The 23,114-nt window shown below is 43.7% G+C and overlaps 1 protein-coding gene across 1 annotated transcript in view; it reads right to left on the minus strand.

Moving 5' to 3' along the window:
• Positions 1 to 23,114, minus strand: part of LOXHD1 (lipoxygenase homology PLAT domains 1) — a 133,068-nt gene that overhangs the window by 80,635 nt on the left and 29,319 nt on the right. The window contains exons 7-14 of the mRNA XM_062513988.1: positions 21,280 to 21,403; positions 19,289 to 19,539; positions 17,371 to 17,506; positions 13,855 to 14,015; positions 13,451 to 13,537; positions 10,722 to 10,857; positions 8,759 to 8,913; positions 5,417 to 5,577 (exon numbers count right to left, since the gene is read on the minus strand). Coding sequence (XP_062369972.1) covers positions 5,417 to 5,577; positions 8,759 to 8,913; positions 10,722 to 10,857; positions 13,451 to 13,537; positions 13,855 to 14,015; positions 17,371 to 17,506; positions 19,289 to 19,539; positions 21,280 to 21,403 — 1,211 coding nt within the window. The remainder of the gene's footprint in view (positions 1 to 5,416; positions 5,578 to 8,758; positions 8,914 to 10,721; positions 10,858 to 13,450; positions 13,538 to 13,854; positions 14,016 to 17,370; positions 17,507 to 19,288; positions 19,540 to 21,279; positions 21,404 to 23,114) is intronic.

Genomic DNA, 23,114 nt, shown 5'->3' on the forward strand with positions numbered 1-23,114 from the left:
CTCAAAGTCATCACCTGTTAGACCAGATATTTTGGAAGACCCAGGATGGCATGTCTCCACTTCATCCATCTGAAGTAATATTACATTTTCAATCTTCTCCCCTCTCCTCTCACCCAGAGGAAAACAATAAGAACAAAGAAACCATAAAAAACCCCAACAAACAAAAAGAAACCAAAAAGCCCCCAAACCCAAACAGACAAAAACAAAACAAAACAAAGCAAAAAAACCAAAACCAAACAACCTAACAAACGAACAAAAAACCCAACTCCTCCCCAAAAAAAACCAGCATCAGGAAAGAAGAGATAGAGCCAGCCAGTCCTGCAAGCACGAACAGCAGTGTTCTCATGCAAAAAGGGTGCACAGGAGTCTCACCACACAGCCACATGTCTCCAGCCCCCATCTTCCCTCTAAGATTTGGGAGGTTGTGGGGTATGCACTCTACCCAAATTCTTCCCTTTCTCTCAGTAAAGCAGGTGGCCTTGTGCAGGTGGGCTTGGGCAGGGCTAAAAGCTCAGGTTGTCAGCATGAAGATGAAGAGCACATGAACATGTGGTCATCACACCAGCACCACATGAGGGCATCTGATGTAGTGCTGTGCCTCAGCAGAGCCTAAGGGATGTAGTGGGATAGAGGAACAGAAAAATCTGTGGGGAAGAATCATGAAACTGATGACAAGAATTGAGCAAGGGTAGATTGCAATGTGAGCATGCTAAGACATCTTGTTGTCTTAAGAAAGGAAACCTTTATTGATATTTTGGGGCTGCTGAGGGATGAGGTTATTTTACTGTTAAAACTGGTCGTTAGTACCTTTGTCTTATGTAGTTTCTTGATGCTGGCTCAGGATTCACATCCTTGGACAGGTATCCAATGGTTAGGGGATCACATCATCCCAAAAGTCAAGATTCTTCTGCGTACATGGATGTTAACTGGGAGGACCCACACAATTCAAGCCTGAATTTCACCACCCCAGGACCGAGCATGGCCTTCAGGAAGGCAGAAGTTCACAAGGTAGATACATTTCTCTCCTCCTTCTGTTTTTTGTGCCCTACAAGCTGCTGTTTCTGCTGCCAGTGGAAATGCTGCTGTTTTCTGTCACCTTTGCCATTGCTGACATTTTAGAGTATCTGTGATAAATCTATGTGAATCTCTCCTGTGCTGAGGTGGCAGGATAAAAATACTTCCCACAAGAAACAGATCTCTGTGTGCAGCACAGCAAATGCTAACTGCTTCAGCAGTGAGGACAGAGGAGAAAAGTGAATCAGAAAAGCAGGATACACCCCAAGATAAAGAAAATCCTCTCTGCCAGTGCTGGTAGATAGTAATGGCAGAGAAGGAGTGTATCTTGGGGAGGAGGAGGAAAGGAGGTTTATCAGCAGAAGTGGCTTTAAAAACTCCTTGTGCTGTTTTAGCCAAGAGAACACCCAGGAGCAGCAGAAGCAGTATTTTCTCAAGAAGATTAGTGACAGAGGAAATATTTGGATAAGCAATGCCACTGTATCCCTTCCTTTCATTACATATGCATCACTATCCTAATTTCACTTCTGTGTAATTCCAACAGCATATCACTGAGCAGCAGATTGAAACCAGGGTATAGTCTTACCCCAAACACAAATGGATTGACACATCTGGCTGCAGAAAATAGAATATTTCAGCACAGTGCTATCATATCCCTAATACAAAAGGTATGTCAAAATATTTTATTTTATCAGAACCTCTATATGATTTCAGTGTAATGTAATTCACATGTCACTGTGGATTTTTTCAAGGGTGTAGCCTTGTCCTGTGTCACATCCTTGGTTTTAAAGAGATGCTTTATGACCATTATAACTCAAAGAGGACAGAAATATGACATGAAAGCTACTTCAGAATTTCTAGAGGATCAGAGTCAGGTGACACTGGAAAAAATACAATATGACATCATATATAGCATTTGGAAACCAGTCTGAGTGCAATTAGAATGATTGGCACATCTATTAGATTCAGAAGCACATATGTATTTGTGTGCGCCTTTAATATAACCTATATACAAAAATGTGTAAAAAGAGATAGACATTTCAGTTATTTTTAGGCAAGAAAGGGAGGTTTCTCTGCCTCCTTTGTATGATGAACATTTTTTTGGCATTTGATTGAATAAATGTTCTTTTGCAGGAGTCTCCTAGTGCATCATCCAATTCATGGTCTGTTCTTAAGAGAGTTAATAGTGTTCCCTTATGCTTGTGCTGGAGAAAAATTAGGATGGTGGGGGACATATGTTTGAGAAAAAAATTTAATGACATATCACTGAAGATTTCAGTGGAGTTGTAATGATTTATAGCATGTAAAATTCTATCCTATCATGAACTCACAACTTTGTCTGATTGAAAATTCATTTCTGTCTGGGATATAAATACTATAAAAAATAGGCTGGTTTAGAGCATGTCAGCTAGTCCATTCCTGGACTTCCAGGGAGCTTTGAGGAGAAAATGACACCAGAAGAACTCAGTTCTGGTCTTCAAAAAAGTTTGGCTCCATTTCTGGGGCAAAAGTTGAACTCCCTTAATCTTGAGCTTTGCAGCAGTATTCGTCATCACCATACTTAAACCACATCAGGTATTACAAGGCGTAAACTCTTCAGTGATGCCACAAAATGATTCAGTATTCAGTTCCTAAAAGCATGGGCATTATAATGCCGTGTGGTCGTAAGGGAGGAATAATACTGCATCCAAGTGATGTACTAGTAATTCTGCAAATAATGCTTGGGGAAGTAACTTGCATTTACTTCTTGCAAGCACAGATCAAATGACCGCCTTAAAAATCACTGACTCTAAGCCAACTGTTTAAAGAGTTGAAAGCACAGGCCTGGGAGTCGTTATTTCTCAATGCTCTTCCTGAATCTGACACAAACTCACAATTAATCCACTTAGCTTCTCTTTATCTCTGCTAGCTCCCTTGTACAACAAAGACAGTTGTTCTTACAGAGCTCTTGTGGTTACTAAGTGATAGATGTTCCTATGGAGTTGCAGAAAAGGTTTCAAACTAAAAGGCAAAATGTAGTTGTGTATATAAATATGTTAAAAACAAGAGCAGAGGGACTTCAACAAGTTCTACAATGAAGATCAGTGAGGGTGTGTTAAAGATATCAGTTTGAAAGGAAGCTGGCTAGGCAGCTTTTTCATAGATAGAGTATCTGTTCCCCATGTGTGTTGCAACCTGGTCTGCACAGAGGTAAGGAGCCTGTGGAGCTTCCTGCACAGGTGAGATGTGTTTCTGTTGTAAGTCATTTTGTCCCCTAGCTGTCTCACAGGAGCATCTGAGTGTCACAGGGTCAATGGAGTAGCTTTCCGTATGAACCCAGCAGCAAAAGGTGTTTTCTCCAGACCGTGTAATTGTGCTGTGTAGAAGAGTGGAAGTTCATCAAGTCTTGGAGAAAAAGGCAGTAAGAACAACATGTCTACTGGCCAAGCAGAAAGAGACTCTTCCCTGGTATCTAACTAACCTCATTTGCATTGCCTCTTGCTGGACAAATCTTTATTCAGCGTCTTGCCCCTGAAGAGGCAGGTGAAGCAGGACTCCCTGAGCTCCTGCCAAAGCTGTCCTTGGCCTACAGGAGTGGAGAGGAACATCCAAACGCTGCAGGCCATGGAAGTGTCTACCCCTCACTTGGAGGATGCAGTGGGTGAGCACCTTAGCCCTCAGATCTCTCCAGACTCCATGACGACACCCGTACACTGCGATGATGCCTCAGTCTCCCAGGAGACACGGGCACCAAAGGGATGGGAGGGAGCAGCTGTCCCTGTGCTTGATGGCGATCAGTCATGTCACCTTCCCAATCTGAGAGGAAAGAGATAATGCTGGCACAAGGACAGCAAATAAAAGCCACAAGAGCAACAGTGGTATCACTTGGGAAAAGAGACATTTAGAAAGATAAGAAGAGTGGAATTCCATCGCTGGTGACCTGAAGCCTGAAGGTACACCATGGATATTTTGGGGATAAGGTCTTGGGTTTTCCTCTCTGTCCTTTTCCCATCCCTGGCCTGAGGGGAATGCCCACGGGTGTTCCTGATCCACAGGTGCAAACTGAAGGGGAAGTGGGTCACTCCGAGCTGATGGAAGACACCCAGTGTAGCAGTCACATAAGGAGACAATTCAAAAAGGAAATCTCTAAAAGGAGCCAGCTGCTGTGTGCAGTTAGACACAGAAATATCTCTGAAGAGTCTGAGCGAAACAGCCCTTCACATGGACACTTCATGTCCTAGGAAAAAGCCTGTCTAGCTTGCTTGCTTAACTCAGTGAAACATATGGTTGTTAAATATGGATCAAAAGGCAGCAATGACTACGTGGCTGTTTGCTCTTTGAGAAGGGAGAGGATGGCTTTCTTTTCACAACCAAGATGACATTGTATCTGCTGCTCCGTGATCTCTCCATCGTGAATTTATTTCAGATGTGATATGGTGCTTTAGCAATGCCAAAAGGCTGGGGCTGGCTCCTGTTTTGTATTTGTCTCCCCTCATCATAGTGGAGTTCTTTCAAGAGACAAGGAGCCAGCTTGGAGGCTTTACCTTTGTCTTCAATTTTAAAATAATTGTGTTCGAGTTTTACAATTCCACTGGTCCCTGGGAGATGACTTTTTAGAACAGGTATACTCGTTCTTAAATGGAGTTCACTGGATGTCCATCCTACAGGGTGGACTTCCTGAGAGGGTAAGTGAGACTACACTAGAGTTAATCTTTAATGTTTCCACCCAGTTCTCTCTAGTTTGTGCTGCAGTGTTGAGGCAGACCCCAGTTAGTGCCAGGACAGATCATGCATCTTGTTCCCCACAGGCAGCCTCAGTACAGCACATTTCTCTTGGCCACTTGATTGTTTAGGGAAGAGTAGACTACACTTATAACTCCCCAAAAGGGGTAAGCCACAGCCTTCTGCCCTACCACTATCTCTGTCTGTATGATATGCATTTCCCCTCATTCAGGGAGTTCTAGAGATAACAACATAATAATTTTGCATGCTCCCAACACAAAAATGGCATCCCATTGCTCCCAAAAGATGGGATGTGCATGTGAGGGAACAGAACCTCGTTACAGGCAGTAACATCAGCAGACTGCAGAGTGTGTTTCTGCAGCAGGCAATTCAGTGGCACTTGGTGTGGTGCTGGAAGGTTGCATTTTGTCTTTTGGAAATTCTCTGCATTACTGAGCTAATTGCTGAGGAGTTCACAATCCAGATTGCCGATCATTTGGTAAGGGGAGTTAGCTGTATCTTAAACCTCCCAAAACACACTCTTTGCTCTCAGGCTTAGCAAAAAATAAATGAGCAAATGAATAAATAAAAGGGATTAAGCTGTGCTCAAAAAATTCCAGTCATGGACCAACAGCTAGGCTCTTCAAAGTCTGGCAAATGCAGAGGTAGAGACTTAATTTGCAAGCATTGTTTCCAGTACCTGTAGCAGGGGAATTCCACAGCCTCACTTTCTGGCTGTCCTTCTTCCCTCACTATCACTTTGGCAAGGTACCAGCCACTGCTTCCTCCTTTGCCATCATGCCCTATCCTCACCCTCCTCACCTGCTTCAGCGTTACTGCTTCAATGAAGAATTCATCGGCCTTTGAGGAGGAGAATAAAAAAGGTAAGGCAATATTTCTCCTTAAAAGCAAACAAACAACTCAAATTTATTATTGCAATCAAACCAACATCATCAGCATGCTGCAAGATAATTCTTCCGAGACGAAGGAGAATGTACAATTTTACCAAAGAATAAAAAGCTTGAATATTTGTGCTAGCTGTGTAAGGTTAGATTTGTAAATATATGATCTGCCAGCATTTTAAATCTGCCATGTCATTGCATGCCCTCCACAACTGAAAAAAAAAGAATTTGATTATTAGACATTCATACAGAGAGGCACGAAATCCAAGTTCAAACCCCTGCTCTGATATAAGCTTTCTGAGAAGTCAGAAGAAGACAAAATCTATGGAGGTGTTTGGAGGTATAGTTCAAAGTCATTACACTGTGTTAAAGCCAGGCAGCATTGACTACCCAGCACAATTTAACCCCATTTAATTTCCTGGCATGCCAGTATGGGCAGGGCTGCACAAAGTGATTTCCAGCTGTTCCATGAGATGGTGTGAACAAAACCCAGCAGATAAATACCCTCAATACCCCAACAAGAGACATGGATTTAATGTTTTTTTTTCTTTTTTCTCTTCCCCCCCCTCCCCCCCCCCGTGGAAATAAAAAGCTCAAATAACCAACCTACACACCCAAGGGATGGCCCCTCAAGAGCAGAGCTCTGTCAACAGTCAACAGGACCAACAATCTCTGATGGATAAAAGAAGGGAAGTGCATTAAGAGAGTGAGTTACTCCTCTGGGAACCAGGCCAGGCAAAATCTGTGGCCCATGTACAGATGCACACCCATGGCTTGTGCATGGCAATACTGGGTGTAAACACATAGCATATCTGCAGTGTTTAGCCCAACAAGGAGACATGACTTCTTTGGTTGCCATCTGGCTGAGATGTCTTTCTTAGGTAAGAAAAAGACAATCACTGTCTTTTGGTTGTTCTTCATCTCTCAAAAGCACTCATATATCCAGCCAGCTCCCAGGAAGAATGGTGGCAAGGCAGTATTTATGCAAATACTGGAATTTATTAAAACTATAATATTTATGTCATCATTCAGGACTCCAAACTGACCTTCAGAATGGAGACAGAATTTTGCCACTACTTAAAGTGTTAATGGTGGGCTTGCATATGTCAATGTTACTTACACACTCAAAGCTGCTGAATTGGGGATTTAAGGCATCAAAACCTCCCCGACTCAGTCCAAGTCAATGTAATTTAATTCATTAGTCCTGATGTTCACCTTACTTATTAAGGGCTGATATAAATTAATGAGTAAGTAACTAACTGGAACCATGACAGGGCAAACACCAAATTTAGAGGCATCTTTAGATCTTACTTTATACATAGGCTGTTAGTTTGCATCTGCAGGCAAACTTTTTCAGTTAAATTGGTAATCAAGGTACTATTGGCTTAAGTAGCTGTAGATTAGAGACCATACTGACTTAGCAACCTTTCTTTTTAGCAGGGTATCTGAGTTAATCAGTGTAGATATACTCATTCAGCCTCTTGAATATATGAGCTCTAAGTTTGTCAGGATCAATTCTTAAACAACTTCCCATTCATTCACCAGCTTTCAGCTCCTCATGCCAGGAGAGCAGTTTTCACTAATAGGCTCCAGTTTGGTTTATGTCATCTGCATACTGTTAACCACATCATCTGATTGCCACAATTATTTTTCCCTTTTTATCCTCTTTCGTACAAGTTAGCCTACAACTTAATTTTGTGAGTTAAGACCACAGAATCATCACAGAACCCCAGAATAGTTTGGGTTGGAAGGGATGTTAAAGGGACCTGACATGGGCAGGGACACCTTCCATTAGTTGAAATGGATCCAAGTCTCATCCAGTCTGGACATAAAATGGCCATTATCTGTGTTCAAAATATTTATATTCTCTGCAAACCAAGCATCTTTCTTTGGAACTGCAGTGAAACAGTCTTCAGCACCAAAACACAACTCATTTTGACAAACACAGACTTCATCAAATGACAGCTTGGATCTACCGTTTAAAACTAAAATATCTATAATGTCAATGCATAGGCAAAAAAAGATGTTTGCAAAGTCCATTTATGTAAACCTATATATAATTTAGAACCAGAATGGACTCTCATGCAATATAATTGCCATGTTTCCACAGACAGATCTTAAAAGCAGAAGAAATACTTGATGAAAATTCTTTTAAAGTCTAGAAGAGCTCAGTGATTTCAGTGAAGAATTGGAAATACTGGACACTCAAAGGCAAATTCAAAGTGCTAATGCATATTTCAGAAGCCTAAATTCAATGGTCTATTTTGAAAACGTGACCTCCTTTTATCTTCATTTTCTTTCCACTCTGAACCTTCAATCAAATAATGACATGAGAGATGGGAAATCTGCAGAGTTCTGTGATCAGATTCTCAAAATCTCCTTCTGGAGATATTGATTACAATTTACCAGTCTAAGTTGAACCCTAGAGATCCAAAATGGGATACATATTAAGTAGCTTGACCCTATAGATCAGATCACCAAACTATTTGCTTGCTGATACTGCCAATGCTGCAAGGGCTTTAACTACTATTCGACTTCTTCATTATCTCCAGCTTTCCAGGGCATAAACTCTGTCTTCATTTCAATCCATTTCCACCCCCCTCATTCCGGACATGGACAGACAAAAATATATTGAAAATCAGTTTGCAAATAAGACATAAAATTGAGTGCAGCATGGTTGAGGGAGACTGGAGGAATTATTAAGGAAACATGTTAGGCTTTGTGTTCTGACTTCCACATTAAATAAGATGCTTTTTTCTCCTTTTGCCCCAGGGAGCCAAATTTTTGCTATATTAGATGGAAGGGGAAAGACTTTCTTTTATTCTTGGTAAATTTCCTGGAAGCCTTCCCCAATCTGAAGATGCAACTTGAGCAGTCAGAACTTAGCTGGGGACCAAACCAAAAGACTCTTTCACAAGCATACATCAAGCAAGGGCACACTGACCCCGACCCAAGCCTCTCTCTAGCTGTAACCTGTTATGATGCTCTGTTGACAAGATTTATTTCTTCCCTCTTCCCTAGCCCAAGCTGGCAAGGAAATCATCTGAGTTTACAAACACACATTATTAAAAAAAAAATATATACTAAATCATTCCATGCTTCAAAAAACCTTGTGTCAAGGTGCTGTTGTGCAAACTTACATTGCCTTTTTCAAATTTGTTGACGGTGTTGATGCAGTTGTAGAGGACGCGCTCACCCGTGTCCCCCTGGTCTCCAATGAGGCAAACAAAGACGTTGGCATCCGTGCCACTGCCACTCACCGTGCCCGTGCACACTGTCACCCGGTATTTGATCACTGGGGAGACACAAATTACTGAAACAGCCCCAGAAATTGCTGTTTAAATTTGCTGCATTTTTGGCAGGCTTGTAATTAACTTTAGGGGTTCGTACTTCCAGCTGGTACTTCTGCTGGTGTATTGATGTGCACGTTTCCATGTTGCCACTAGGAAATATGGGGGGAAAGCTAAAAATAGAAAGAGCTGAAGCACTGAGGGAACCCATAAAAGTCCTCCAGACAAGGACGCAAAAATCCTGGCCCTTTCAAGAAAACCTTGTGAAGTGGAATGCCACTGTTCTGCTACCTCCCCTTCTGCCTTCTCAAGATGGTCCTAGGGGTCGGGAACCTTGCAATGTGTGTGGGGAAAACAACATTTTCGGCATCCAGGGCCATGGCAGGCAGACAAGAAGAGTTAGGAAGGGACAAGCGCTCAGAGACCTGAGGAATGGGCTCTTCATGTTGGATTTATGGGACAAGACAGGCCCAGCTGGCCCCATCCCCTTGGGATGGTTATGATCATAGAATCATAAAATCATTACATCATAAAGGTAGGAAAAGACTCCCAAGATCATCCCTCCAAGAGTCCAAACTTTATGCAGGAAGTTGAATTTTCTTGCCTGCTTTTCACCTTTAAGGTCGTTATACAGTTTTCCTGGATAGATTTTGATCTGCCACATTCCTCCCCTGCCCATGCCCTCCTCTCTGCCCTCCCATCCCACTGGGTGAAGGATTTATAGGAAGAAATAACATGACAAGGAGCCAGTCCATAGCTTCCAGCTTTTGAGAGAGATTCCCTTTGCTCCAGCTTGGTGAAGGGACAAGAAAGAGTGCTCCCACCCTCCCTCTAAAATCCACCTGCAAGCTCAACATGGAGGTGCTGCATCTCACCTCTGCTCAGCACAAATTCTCCACACTGGAAAGTGCCTGAGTGAGGGTTCAAGCTGCCCTCTCCACAGCTGATTAAAAATACATTTCAAAACAAGGTTTATTTACATTTTAATAACATCTGCAATTACAATTACTCTTCCTCTTCTGAGTAACTGCTCCACTGCATGCAGATCACCAACGTCAGAATCAGAAATTTCAGAAAACGGGGGATTCAAGGTCTACAGAGTGTGGGTGCTTTAGTACAAAAATGGAAAATCCCACCGGTTACCTTGAGATGTTCTGCTCTCCTAAACTCTCTGTCTAAGTAGATTTAATTCTTGTGACACAAGGTCAAGGCAGAAGTGGCCACTCCAGGAAGCCAGGGCAAAGTTCTGCAGGGTTCCTTAATTAAATCTCCAGTTCAATTAAAAGAATAAATAGTTTGGATTGCTCATATGTACTGAAAGATGCATATGCACACATCAATGTGCTGTGCAACTTACTATATATTTATACATACAGCTGCAAAAATTTGCATATAACTAAATAAAACTTTAGAGCCCAAAATATGATTGCCAAATTTTAGATTGCATTTCAGCTAAGCTTGCTTTCCGTGAATATTCCTCAAACCTTGAATTTCACATTTTTAGGGAGACCCGAAAAAAATTACAAGTTTAAAAATCCCAAGCCTTGGAAACATTGTGCTATAGTCAGAATTCTCCCATTTCCCACCACAGAGAAACCTGCTCCAAAAACAACAACAACAACAAAAAATTAATAAAGGGCTGGTATTTCTCAGGCTTCATGCAGCTAATGATGCACACAGAAAATACTGCAGAAAGTGCCAGAAAGTGAAGTTAATTGAATTGCATCAGTCTGCGTGCACATCTCTCACACAAAGAGGGTTTCTTTCTATTCAGGTCCTAAGCAAGTGTCTGCACAGAGCCTGTGGGTCTCACCTGGCATGACTTCAGTCACCAGAGATCCCTCAGCAGGGAGCTCCCTCACGATCTCATTGTCCTCTTCATTTATATCTAGCCAGCGGCCGCAGTTGAATGAGTATTTTTCTTTTGTCAGCGTTTTCAGCAGAGTTACCTTCATTAAACCAAAACACCACATGAGTTCAGAGGCTTAAAGGCAAAAAAGCAACAAGATCCTGACAGGTTTTTGCCAGGGAGGCAAGAGTAGGTAGCAGCAGAGAAATAAAACACATTAATAATGAGACTGTCCAGCTTGTGCACTGTACTGATGCATGGAGGAAAGTCTGTCGCAGCTGATGGCTTTTCATTCCTCCTTTCTCCTATCATTCCATGGCATTGAGGAATTTTTGAGGGATTCTGTGGCTCTGCAAATGACTCATCACGTGCCACTCTACAACCCCAAGAAGCAAACTGGGGATGGGGCTTGTGCTACTGTTTCTTGCTGATGAGAATCAATGCACTGAGGAAAACAAACACGCAAAAAAAATTGCAGGAGCCCTGAAAAAATATCGGCAGTGGCTCCCAAAGGAGTAATGAGCAAATAAGGTGGTGTTCTGCAGTTGTCTGTTGAACTGTGTAAAATAAGGGTATGAAGAGGTCTGTAAAATCACAAAACCACAGGTGACAATTAAGAAGGCAGAGAGGGATCAGCTGTTCCCTCTTCTGCCTCAAGAAATACAGGGCATCAAATTATGCCTGTGGAACAAAATTCTAAGGAAAAAAAAAAAACAAAAAAATCCCACAATCATCCTGTGAAATCCTTGCCAAGACTATTAAGGTTGCTGAAAGTTTAAATGTTCAAGGGGAGGCTGGAAATTTTGAACTAATAACTGGAATAATAAACCTGCTTCTGTTTGGTTGACCAGTTTAGGAAGTAAGTGTCCAACTAGTTGTCAAAACTTGAATGAATGTTAGGAGGAAGTATCATAAATGCTTGTCTTTTTTTCTTACACTTCTAAGACCACAACCTTATGTGAAACAAGAGAGAGGATGCTGAGCTCGACAGCCTTTTGGACTGACCAGTGTGGCTGTTTTACATTTTGTGATAGAGAAGGGAAGCCTGACCCAATACGAATCAAACCAGGCATGAAATGTGGGAGGACTGGAACAAAGCATCATTCAGGTTTCATCTCATTTCCTAGGTGCTACAATGGATGCACAAATGATGGGATTCATGTGCCATGAGCCTGATGTATCCAGAAAACATCAGACTGTGTGTATATGGACAGACTAATTTTCCTAAAGCCACAGAATCATAGAATCATTTAGGTTGAAAAAGGCCTAAAATGAGTCCAACCATTCATCAATTCGTTTCATGCACCTTAACCAGGTTTACTTAGGCAGTTTGGCCAAAAGGGAATCCTGGACACACTCTAAGTTACCACTTGTCCTACCTGAACATAATTTTTTGCAGGAAAGAAAGATACCACAGGGAAATATACAGCTGTGGAAGATACAAATTTTCTTGCTCATCATCTGTGAACAAACTAATAGGGATGATTGCAGTGACCTAAAATCTGACCAGCAATTTCTTTGTCATAAAAGACTCCAAACAGAAACCTTCTCCCACCATATGGTGACAACAGCAGCATATGATTCCCTCCTACCCCTGGAGATGGGTGTTGGCAGTGGATGGTTTCACAGCTCTATGACAATGCAGGAGAGCAGGATCTGTCAAAGCACATTAGAGGAGCCCAAGGAAAAGCTCCAAGTGGTAAACTCTGATTTACCAACACACTTATTTACAGATGCTGAGCAAAATGTGTGTTTTGCTAAGTGCAGAGAATGCCAGCCAAGCTGTTCAGGAGGAGCAGGGGTGAAGCTTAGAGGTGGACCTGCTGTCCAGACAATCCAGGTGAGGGGTGACAGCATGGTAATTCATGCTGGTAGAGCAAAGGACGTGTGAGTGAAGATCAAGCAGGTCACCCTTGCCATCTCCCACACAGTGCAGGGCTGCTCTCCTCTGCAGTCTCCATGGCCCCCTCCAGCCTGCAGGAGTTCACTCCCCATCACAGGGCTGCCAGCAGGGCAGGTGATGCTGCAATGTGCAATCTCTGCTGGAATCAGGGTTTTGATTGTTTTTATTATGGGAATTGTAAACAAGGAGTGGGGTTTGTCTTTCTATACAGTAGTGGTGTCTAAGAATAGGAAGTTTTCCAAAGAGCAAGGAAGAAACCCCTGGTAGGAGTGAGATGAGTACATCAGTTGTCTGACATGGGAAGGGTGGGAAAATGGGATTTTTACCATCAGTCTGGGTTGTTGGGAGCTGACTCTCCCCATTGCTCTCATTTCCCACACACAAAATCACACAATCATTTTAGGTTGGAAAAGCCCTCCAGGATCATCGAGTCCAACCATTCCCCAGCACTGCCCAGGCCACCACTGACCCGTGTCCCCAAGTGCCACAGCCACACGACTCTGAAATCCCTCCATTAACGGGGACTGCACCGCTGCCCTGGGCAACTTGTGCAGGGCTGGACAACCCTTTCCATGAAGGAATTGTCCCTAATGTTCAATCTAATCCTTCCCTGGTGCACTTTATTCCATTCTGTCTTGTCCTCTGGCAGGGCAGGCACCTCAGAGCACTGCACATCAAGCTCAGCTGCCAGCTGGGGAACACAGTGACCCAGGACTGGCACTGCAGACCTCTGCCACCAGCCTGCCTTTCCAGGCCTTTCCAGGTCTACCTTCCCTTGCTGTCCCCTCACCTTATTCAGATGCCAGCCAGCAAAGGGATTTCTTTTCTCGTGCCATATCCGGAGCTTATAAAAGGTGCCAAGATCAGGAAGCTCTATCTGTAAATGGGTAAAAAAGGTGCAATATCCATTTTTGTAAGTCAGCAAAGCACACACACAAAGGGCACCTCTGAACATCTTGTAAGAGCTGAATCAGAGAGAAGTCAAAAATATCAGCCCATTCCCTGTTTTGGGAAGAAAAGCCATATCCATAGGCAAGTAAATAATTTTAATCACCACCAAATGGAGTGACTTCTCAACTTTAGAAGGATCTAATGGAGCAAAAATCTCATACTGATGATTTTCTGCCCAGGATTGAAGCTAAAGCCCTGGAAAACAACACCCACCCAAATCTACCACTTGCACAAGATTCATACCATGAATTTGTCAGTCTGTCCAGTCTCAAAGTTGTCTGAATTGTTGTCTAGCTTAATCTCATCTGACTTCCCTTTATCTCCATAAATCTGGAAGAAGATGGTGGCATCTGTTCCTGCATTTTTAATGTCACTTGTCCAGATCCACAGAGACCAGGGATTTTCTAGAAAGAAAGGTTAAAGATACTTGTTTTAATAATTTTTATAGGGTGACCAGGTGAAAAACATAATTATCATTGTTTTCCCAGTGTAGGTAGAGAGGGTAGAATGAAAAAAGACAAAGACCTTTCATCCTTTTCTGCACAAACGTGATCAGCTGCTGCATGACAAGCAGGAATGAGAGTGGAAATACAATTCTGCAATTTCATTTAAAAGAAAATGAGTAAAACATAAACAACCTCTTTTCAGGTGAACCATATTCTCTTGTTAAACTCTACTGACGAGGCACTGCAGAGTTGTGACCCAACCCTGTAGCTGCAGTTCGCTTGTCAAATGCCTACAACTCAAGCTTCAATGACCATAAAGTCAGGGAAATATTCTTTTTTTTTTTTTTGTCAGTGAGAAGGGGTCTCCAGTTACTTGTGCATGGTGCAATGCAGCTCCAGGTAGCTCCTAAAAACTTGTCTGATCTGTGTCTGGAACAAGGAGGAATAGGACACAGACACGTTATCACCTGATCCTGAGTTAATGAGCCTCCAGGGGCTGGACTAATTATCCCAAAAATGCTTCTTGCAGAACAGGCTGTCTCAAAGCCCACTCAGGTATCCATCCCTAGTGAGACTGCATCATGTGGGACAAACACGCTCAGAGTAGTGTCAAGATATTTTCCAAAAGGTTTTGAATTATTTAAATGCCTAAATTTGACACGACTTCAGTTAACACCATTTTTTGTACTACATGGAATACCCTAAGATTGTGGCCACCCTGCAAGATTTTTATCTCGAGTCTTGATCCAACATTTTTACTGTAAGTCCAGTCTACCTGCAGCAACTTTACACCCATTTTCATACCAGAATAATGTTGCATACATAAAAGTGACATTATTTCCTCTCAAGACCCCCTTATCAGCATATTTTATTGACAATAATGTATGTCACTTCTGCAGGCCTTGCAGCACCTACAAGAGAAGGAACAGCCTTCTTTCCCCACTCAGACATCAGCTGAATTATTAACAAATCTTAATGAGAGAATTGCTAACCCTTTCAGTACACCCAAGCCCACGTTAGTATGTCTTGACCTTCAGAGCCCAGAATGGAATATAAAAATATGATGGCATGCATATAAATTAGATTTTTACTGGCCTACTCAATGTTTGACTATATGAAAAAGAGAAGAGAGCTGCTGGAAAAAAAATGAGGGGAAAAGAGACCTCAGAAAAAATGTTGCCCCTGTTTTAATAATATACAAAATGTTCATGACCACTCCTCTCTGAAAAGCACCAACAAGTTTTAGATGAGCAGAAATGAAGCAAAGTCTGTGGATGGCAGGTGATGGAGAAGCCTGCTCTCCCTGGGGAAAGCTACAAGTGCAATTCAGACACCAAATACTGCTCTCATCTCTCTGGTGTGGCCTCCATGACCTCTGGCTGAGGGAAAGGAGGAGTGAAGCGTGCATGGAAGGGGAAACAGGACTTTGGACCACAATTAAATGCTGATAGAGGGCTATCAGGGAGAAACCACACTAGGGGAGATGTGGCTGAGCTAGGGCTGCAGCTGCTGGAGAAGGCCAGGCATGTCCCCAAATACCCATCATCATCCTCCCAGGGCTTGCTGGGAGCATCCTCCCATTCCCATCCTTTCACATCTAGGTATCCAGGCACTTTGGGAATTCTCAGAGCCAGGGCAAATATTCCCCAGGGCACAAACACCAGGGAGGACAAGACCTGGCACAACAGTTTCCAGGATAACATTCAAGATAAGGAGAGGAGGGAGTAAAAAAAAAAAAAACCCACCCCAGAATAAATACAAGCTGCACATGGAGCTGCAATCTGCTGCGGGAGCAGCTTCTGGATGCTGTGCTGGGAGACGTTTCACCATGGATACCCCAAGTGAGGTTCAGGCCAGCTTTGATCATCTCCACAGAGAGGGACAGTCCTGTATGCACAGGGAGGTAGGCGAGATGACATAATAGGCCTTTTCTAACTCTGAGTCTTACACTTGTATAAACTGGCAGCTAAAGGTCACGGATTTCTCAAGGCTAATGCTCCCTGTCTATCTCCTGCACTGCAGCAGTGAGGGAATTAGCCTGTCAATAACAATCAGGGTTGATAATAGGGGGTTAAAGGTTGCAGATGCTTTAGCTAAATGGACCGTGCTGGAGGTGCAGTATGGTTACAGCACTGACTAACATTTAGATAAAGCTTATTCAAATGACCTGCTGTTTAAGCAGGAGCCCACCCGAAGCACTCTCGGATTAAAGGGTGTCTGTTATCCTAATTAAAATATTCTGTTTACACATGTGTTTGGCTGGTGCTGGAGTGTGTGGGGATGGATGAACATGCCCACACAGCGCAGAGCAGTTCTCCCAGCAAATGTGTGCCATTTCCTCTCTCTAGAGAAAAGGCTCCATATCCAGCAAGCCCTGCCTCAGGAGGCACGTTTAGACCTGTTATTTCTCTAAGGAAATAAAAATAGGTGAAGCCAACAGGAAGAATTGTGTGTTATTTCCCATTCCCCCTCCCCTCCAACACCAAGGTTTGTCTCCTTATTATATTTTGTTTCCATCTAGAATTAGGAAGCTTTGCTTCTATAGTGATGAGCAAAGTAGCCTGGCTTGTCTGCAAAAGGTAAGATGATGTCTGAGGCAGCCCTAAGCCCAGTGGGCCTTAAGCAAAGGAGTATAATTCTTCAAAATATTGTAGGAGTTTAATTTTTAACTCCCCTAAATCAGTACTTTCAAAGCTGAAATTCATGTCCCAGCATCTGAAGGATGTCAAGCTGTTGGAGCCAGTCCAGAGGAGGGCACGGAGATGCTCCAGGGCTGGAGCCCCTCTGCTCTGGAGCCAGCCTGGCAGAGCTGGGGGTGCTCAGCTGCACAAGAGAAGGCTCCAGGGAGAGCTCAGAGCCCCTGGCAGGGCCTGAAGGGGCTCCAGGAGAGCTGGACAGGGACTGGGGACAAGGCATGCAGGGACAGGACACGGGCAATGGCTTCCAGTGGCAGAGGGCAGGGATGGATGGGATATTGGGAATTGGGAATTGCTGGCTGGGAGGGTGGGCAGGCCCTGGCACAGGGTGCCCAGAGCAGCTGTGGTTTCTCCATCTCTGGGAATATTCAAGGCCAGGTTGGATGAGGCTTGGATCAGTCTGGGATAGTGGAAGTTGTCCCTGCCCATGGTAGGGGAGTTGAAATTACATTACCTTTAAATGCCATTTCCAAACCCAAACCATTCTGTGATCCAGTGACTGCATCCACCTGAACCTCTCCTTGACCTTATCCATGTCACTCAGGTGACACTCAGGGGGTGTTGCTGGTGGGAGGAGGGGTGATGGTCACAGGAGGCTCCTGGACACTTCCACCTACTTTTCAGTCTTTTCTGGCGCAGGGAGACCATTTCGTAGAGTTCCCGCTCTATGAGACCATCCCCTTCATCTTCATCCAGCCACTTCCCACACGGGAAGGTTTGCTCAATCCCAGTGAAAGGGCAGTAAACCACCACCTGGGAAAACAGATTGGGAAACTGAGCTTGAGTGCTCTGCTACTGGCAGCCCACAGGAGCTTGGCACTGAAAATTAAACAAGCAGTGCAAAGACAGGGCTGGAGGCCTTGGCACTACTCACAAAATCAGTTTTTCTGGACCAGTATGAACCAGACTGGTTGCACAAATCCCAGTTTGGAGTACAGCTACGGCTCATGTGTTCTGTTATTCCCATTTTTGCAGCAGTACATCATGATGGGTCAATCAAGAAGAGATGAAACACGAGGAAGGGAAGGGAATAGGAGCAGGCAGGGTGGCTGCAGCAGTCAGCATCGTGCCAGCATGCAGCACATGGCCTGCACCCCACCAGTGCATGGCAGGGCTCTGCAGAAAACACAGGGCACATAAAGCCTTCAAACATATCCATCCTAAGTGGATTTTACTTGCCAGGAAAACTGAATTTCCTCGTAGCTTCAGGGTAGGCATCTGCCTTCCTCTCCATGCTCCCATTTCCTCCTGATGACCTTGTACATGATCTAATGCTATCACCAAAAGCTGTGAAATAAACCCTCCAAACAATTTACTTAGTTGGAAAGACAAAATTGCTTTCCTAGCAATGCTGGATGCATGGGAATTTCACCTCAAAGCATGAGCAGTAACCGAACAGACCACACATGAAACTAATACATGACATATTTCTATTACATTTTCATTACACTTCCTGCATCAATGAATATATGCTTATTATTTCTGGTAAGTTATTGGGATATGAGTAGGGGTCTTTTGGGGATTTTTGGTGATCATTTTGGAACATCACATTCCTCAAAATTCTCTCTTATGATCCTGGATCTTCTGGTGAATCTTCTTTCCTAGAGAACATATCAAGTATGTGTCCAGGTTGTGGCAAACATCTTTTTATCATTCTTTGCTCTGGCACTCCATCTCTTTTCTCAAAACTAAGATATCTCCCAGTACATAATAATCACTGGGGGAAGCAAACAAGGATGTGTTAACTGGCACAAAACTTATTAGTCACAGATGCAGGGAGTTAACACAAGGCCACATTAATCTCTGGAATGTGTACTAAGCGCTGGATGGTACAAAACCAAACATTACCCACAGATATAGGGATCACACACCATGTGCTAAACTTAGAAGAATTTTTCAACACCTTCCCCCACTGCTGCATGGAATTCTTCTCAAAGAAATAAAAGTTGTTTGGTAGCAACATTGCATATTTCTCAACTGCCTCCCAGTAACAGCTGTGGTCAGCCACTTTCCATTGGGTTTTGGGGGTTTTAAAAAACTATTATTTCTGAACCTCCAGGGCAGCATCTAGAAACTCCAGGGAAGTCTGAGCGTAGATGATAACTTTGAAAGGCTCAGCACAATCCAAGGCTGCATTTCTGTCTGGCCCCTTGGGCAAACATCTGAAGGTGCTTTTGGAGCTGAGCAAACAATAATCTGTATCTTTGTGACTGCAGAGGGGCAATCAACCCAATTAGCAAGTGATTGACTTATGCATCTAACGTGCCTTTGAGGCAATCAGCTGCTCCCCTGCGTGCATGATGTATAATATTGACTCGTTAAACTCGGGACATTGCCTTCCAAACAAAAGCAGATTTATTTATTTATCTTTAAACCATACCGAGGTGTGGAGGTCAGGTTATGAATGGGGAACAGGCCTGACAGCTTCCTGCAGACAAAACTCTTGGCAGTGCTGGCCCAGTGGTAGAAATCCATGACCTCAGAGGTCTCTCCCAACCTGAATGATTCCATGAGTTTATGATGATTAAGTCTCACCTTCTCACAAAACCAGCCGGAGCTGACGCCACAATTATCATGCCCAATGGTGACTCTGCTGAGAGGGCTGAGCAGGGCAGCTATCTCCACGTTGAAGAGATCCGTCCTGGCACGCTCAAATTCACCCCCTTCCAGGAAAACCTTCCCACTGTTCTTTAAGCCTTTGGAGCCGTGGAGAATTACGTGGATCTTGGAGTTGGTGCCAGCTCCTCTGATATCTCCCGTCACCACAGCCACATTGTACACAATACCTGGAGGAGTCAGATGTTTGGTTAGGGAAAAAAAAAAGACGGGAGGAAAAGAGTCTGGGAGTTAGGGCTTTGATTTGATTTACGTTGGAGACTCTATTGATTTCCCACTGGTTTATTTTAGCTTCTGACTTACACATAGCACAATTTGTTTTTGCCCCAAACATAATTTTGAGGAATACACATCTACCTTCAGACTGTCCAAGAGAAACAGGCATGAGGTGACAAACTCGCTGTTCCATGGCCCAGTGGAAAAAGAAAAATTTTCTTTTTTTTATTCACTCTGTGGTGATTAGGTGAAGAAAGGCAAAAGAAAAAATGGAATTGGCAACTAAATAATTTGATTTTGAGAAATACCAAGCAGCAAATATTTCAGAGAATCCTGAGAGGATGGAGAAGCGTTGCTTTAAATGGCGGTGGCAAAATCTGTAATATCACAAAACTCGGAAAACTTTGAGTTTATCTGTTTTCTAGCCTATAATGCTGCTGAAGCCATCAGGACCTCCACAATCACCATAAGAGCCCACAGATCTCAGCAAAGCAAGGTTTGGAAGAGGTATCAGTCCAGCTGGAAGAAAGAAAATTATTTCTGAAAAGAAACCTATTTACATAAAACTCTCCTTGGGGTTTTCTTCTATCTCCAGCTGTTGGTCTAAGAATAAAAACACTTCTTCCTACAAGCCTTACCTCACAGAAAAATACATCTTAAACCTGTCTCATGACATCAAATACACAACTGTAGGAGCATGTAGAAAATAGCTGAGACTTAACCAAGTTTTTTGATTAAATCAGACTGAAATTTCAATAGGGACTTGGGCTGAAGCAAAAACATCAGAACTCACTCTATTATAAGTAATCCTGCCTTTGAAATTTACATTAAAATTGTACTCAAGCATGCTTTACTGTTGATATATCTTCAACAAAACTCCAGGAGAACAGGAAAATAAAATATACAGTCATGAATGGTAAGAGATAAAGGAAGCTTTTTGGGATTGAATTACATTTCTTTCAGCTTTCTTCTCTTGATTTTTCCTAACACACATCCTGCAGACAGGGATCTGCACCAAGACCACTCTCCTCATGCACATGTAGGGGGACTGCAGATGTTGAAGACCTTACAAGGAAGTAGAGAACAGTTGCTAGCATGCATCATCACAGTGTTTGCATTCATGCTGTTAAATAAATACAGGCAGAACACTATCCAAATAATCTTCTGCCTCATGACAAGTTCTTTTATGGACTTTACATCCAGGTTTCTTTTAACAGAGACATAAACTTTGGTTGTCTTTGCTTTAGCCATGTTTGATAATAAAAAAAAGACTGATTTAGGCCTCAGCACAGTGTTTCTTGTTTTGTAAAAGAATGTTTAGACAGAGAAATTGACAGAAGACAGAAACTGAAGTGCAATATTCACTACTTTGAGCTTTTAGAAATAACACTTTGTTTGAGAGCTGATGAACATTTTGCTGAAGGTACAAGCTGTATCTTTCATTCCCTGCCCATCAGACCCTCATCCAGGTGCACCAAGTGATAAACCAGCATGTAGGTCCTGTACAGCTTCACAGGTGACACACAAAGGTGGGAAATGTGTTGGCAGTTCAGGAACCCTCACACAAACAGCCTATCACCAGCAGTGCTTCACTGCAAGTCTCCCTGAGCATAAGGCATTCAATCTTCTAAAGAAAACATGGCTAATAGCCTTAATATCCCATTTCCCAGCAGGAATTCAGCCCATGACTTTACCTGTGGCTTCAGTGCCCCCAACAAGAATGTCCCTCTGTATTTTCCCGTCATCCTCGTCTAAAGCGAACCAGCGCCCAACCGGGAATTGGTACACACACTTATTGCCAATGTCCTCAATGATCACCTGAGAGAAAAGGGACACCACACTGAAAAATGGCATGGGAAAAGCAAAAGTTTTACGCAACAGGATGGCAGAAGAGCAGGAGCTTAATGTACAAGCTCTCACTTTTTATTTAATATATTCAATAGTCAAGCAGATCGCACTCGACTCCCTAATTCTTACTGATAGAATTTCAGACAATCAGTGAGTAAAACCCCAGCTTTTTTCTTCTCTTTCTTTTTTATCCAGTGAATCCATTCTGCATCTCTTGCAGTGCATCAGACCAGATGTCTGTGCTATCAAGACCAGCTGGCTGGCCTGTCTTCCTCCTCTCCAGAGCCTGTTTGCTGGCTACTCTTCTCCATCAGCTGAACCACAGCACTTTGTTCTGCTTTGGGAACAGGCTGTGTTCTCTCTCTCTGCTTTAGAGCCTTGCTATAAAATAATGTGTAGGAATTTCAGGGCAAATCCAGACCATCAGATGAGCTTTTGTGACACAGTAATATCACTAGATCCCAGTCAGTTACTCCAAGGTGGAACCATTGCAAAGGGAGCCATTAAAATCCTGTGGCAGGAGGTAGTTGCTAATTTGGAAGGATTTGGCTCTTGGACCACAGTGAGGAGCTGTGCAAATATCATGAGGTTTAGCAAGGCCAAGTGCAAGGTGCTGCACCTGGGTTGGGGCAATCCAAATACAGTCTGGACACAGAATGGACAGAGCAGCCCTGGGAGAAGGAGCTGGGGGTGCTGTGGGTGAAAGCTGGACCTGCCCCAGCCTGAACCCCCCTGCCCTGGGCTGATCCCCCAGGTGGGCAGCAGGGCAGGGGGGATTCTGCCCCTCTGCCCCTGTGCTCAGGTGAGACCCCACCTGCAGAGCTGCCTCCAGCCCTGGGCTCCAACAGCACAAGGATGTGGAGCCAGTCCAGAGGAGGGCACGGAGATGCTCCAGGGCTGGAGCCCCTCTGCTCTGGAGCCAGCCTGGCAGAGCTGGGGGTGCTCAGCTGCACAAGAGAAGGCTCCAGGGAGAGCTCAGAGCCCCTGGCAGGGCCTGAAGGGGCTCCAGGAGAGCTGGACAGGGACTGGGGACAAGGCATGCAGGGACAGGACACGGGCAATGGCTTCCAGTGGCAGAGGGCAGGGATGGATGGGATATTGGGAATTGGGAATTGCTGGCTGGGAGGGTGGGCAGGCCCTGGCACAGGGTGCCCAGAGCAGCTGTGGTTTCTCCATCTCTGGGAATATTCAAGGCCAGGTTGGATGAGGCTTGGATCAGTCCGGGATAGTGGAAGTTGTCCCTGCCCAGGGCAAGGGTGTGGTCCCTGTCAAACCAAACTGGTTTAGAATTCTGTGATATTTTTCTGAAAGAAGCTGGGGAATAATATTCCCCTTTAATATTAGATTAGCTTTTTTTACACCTCCTGCTGAGGTATTTCTACCAATATCTTCTGCTGGATTCCTGAATCCTGCCATAGAGTTACTATAGTATTTTAAACCAGCAGAGAAGAGTACTGAAGGATTTTGGTCAGAAGAGAAGAAATCAAAATCTTTACACCTCTGTGTCTCAGACGAGGGGAAAAAAAATCACCATTATGGATAGAAAGCCCTTGACACTTTTCTCAACAATGAGGGCGAATCTGCAATCTGTCCTTTCTAATAAATTTATGAAACCATTCTTTGGGAAACGGAGCTTCCCCTCCTGTCCTTCATCCCGCACTGTGCTGTTTCCTGCAGCACT

This window comes from Cinclus cinclus, chromosome Z (genome assembly GCF_963662255.1).
Source record: "Cinclus cinclus chromosome Z, bCinCin1.1, whole genome shotgun sequence".
NCBI lineage: Eukaryota > Metazoa > Chordata > Aves > Passeriformes > Cinclidae > Cinclus > Cinclus cinclus.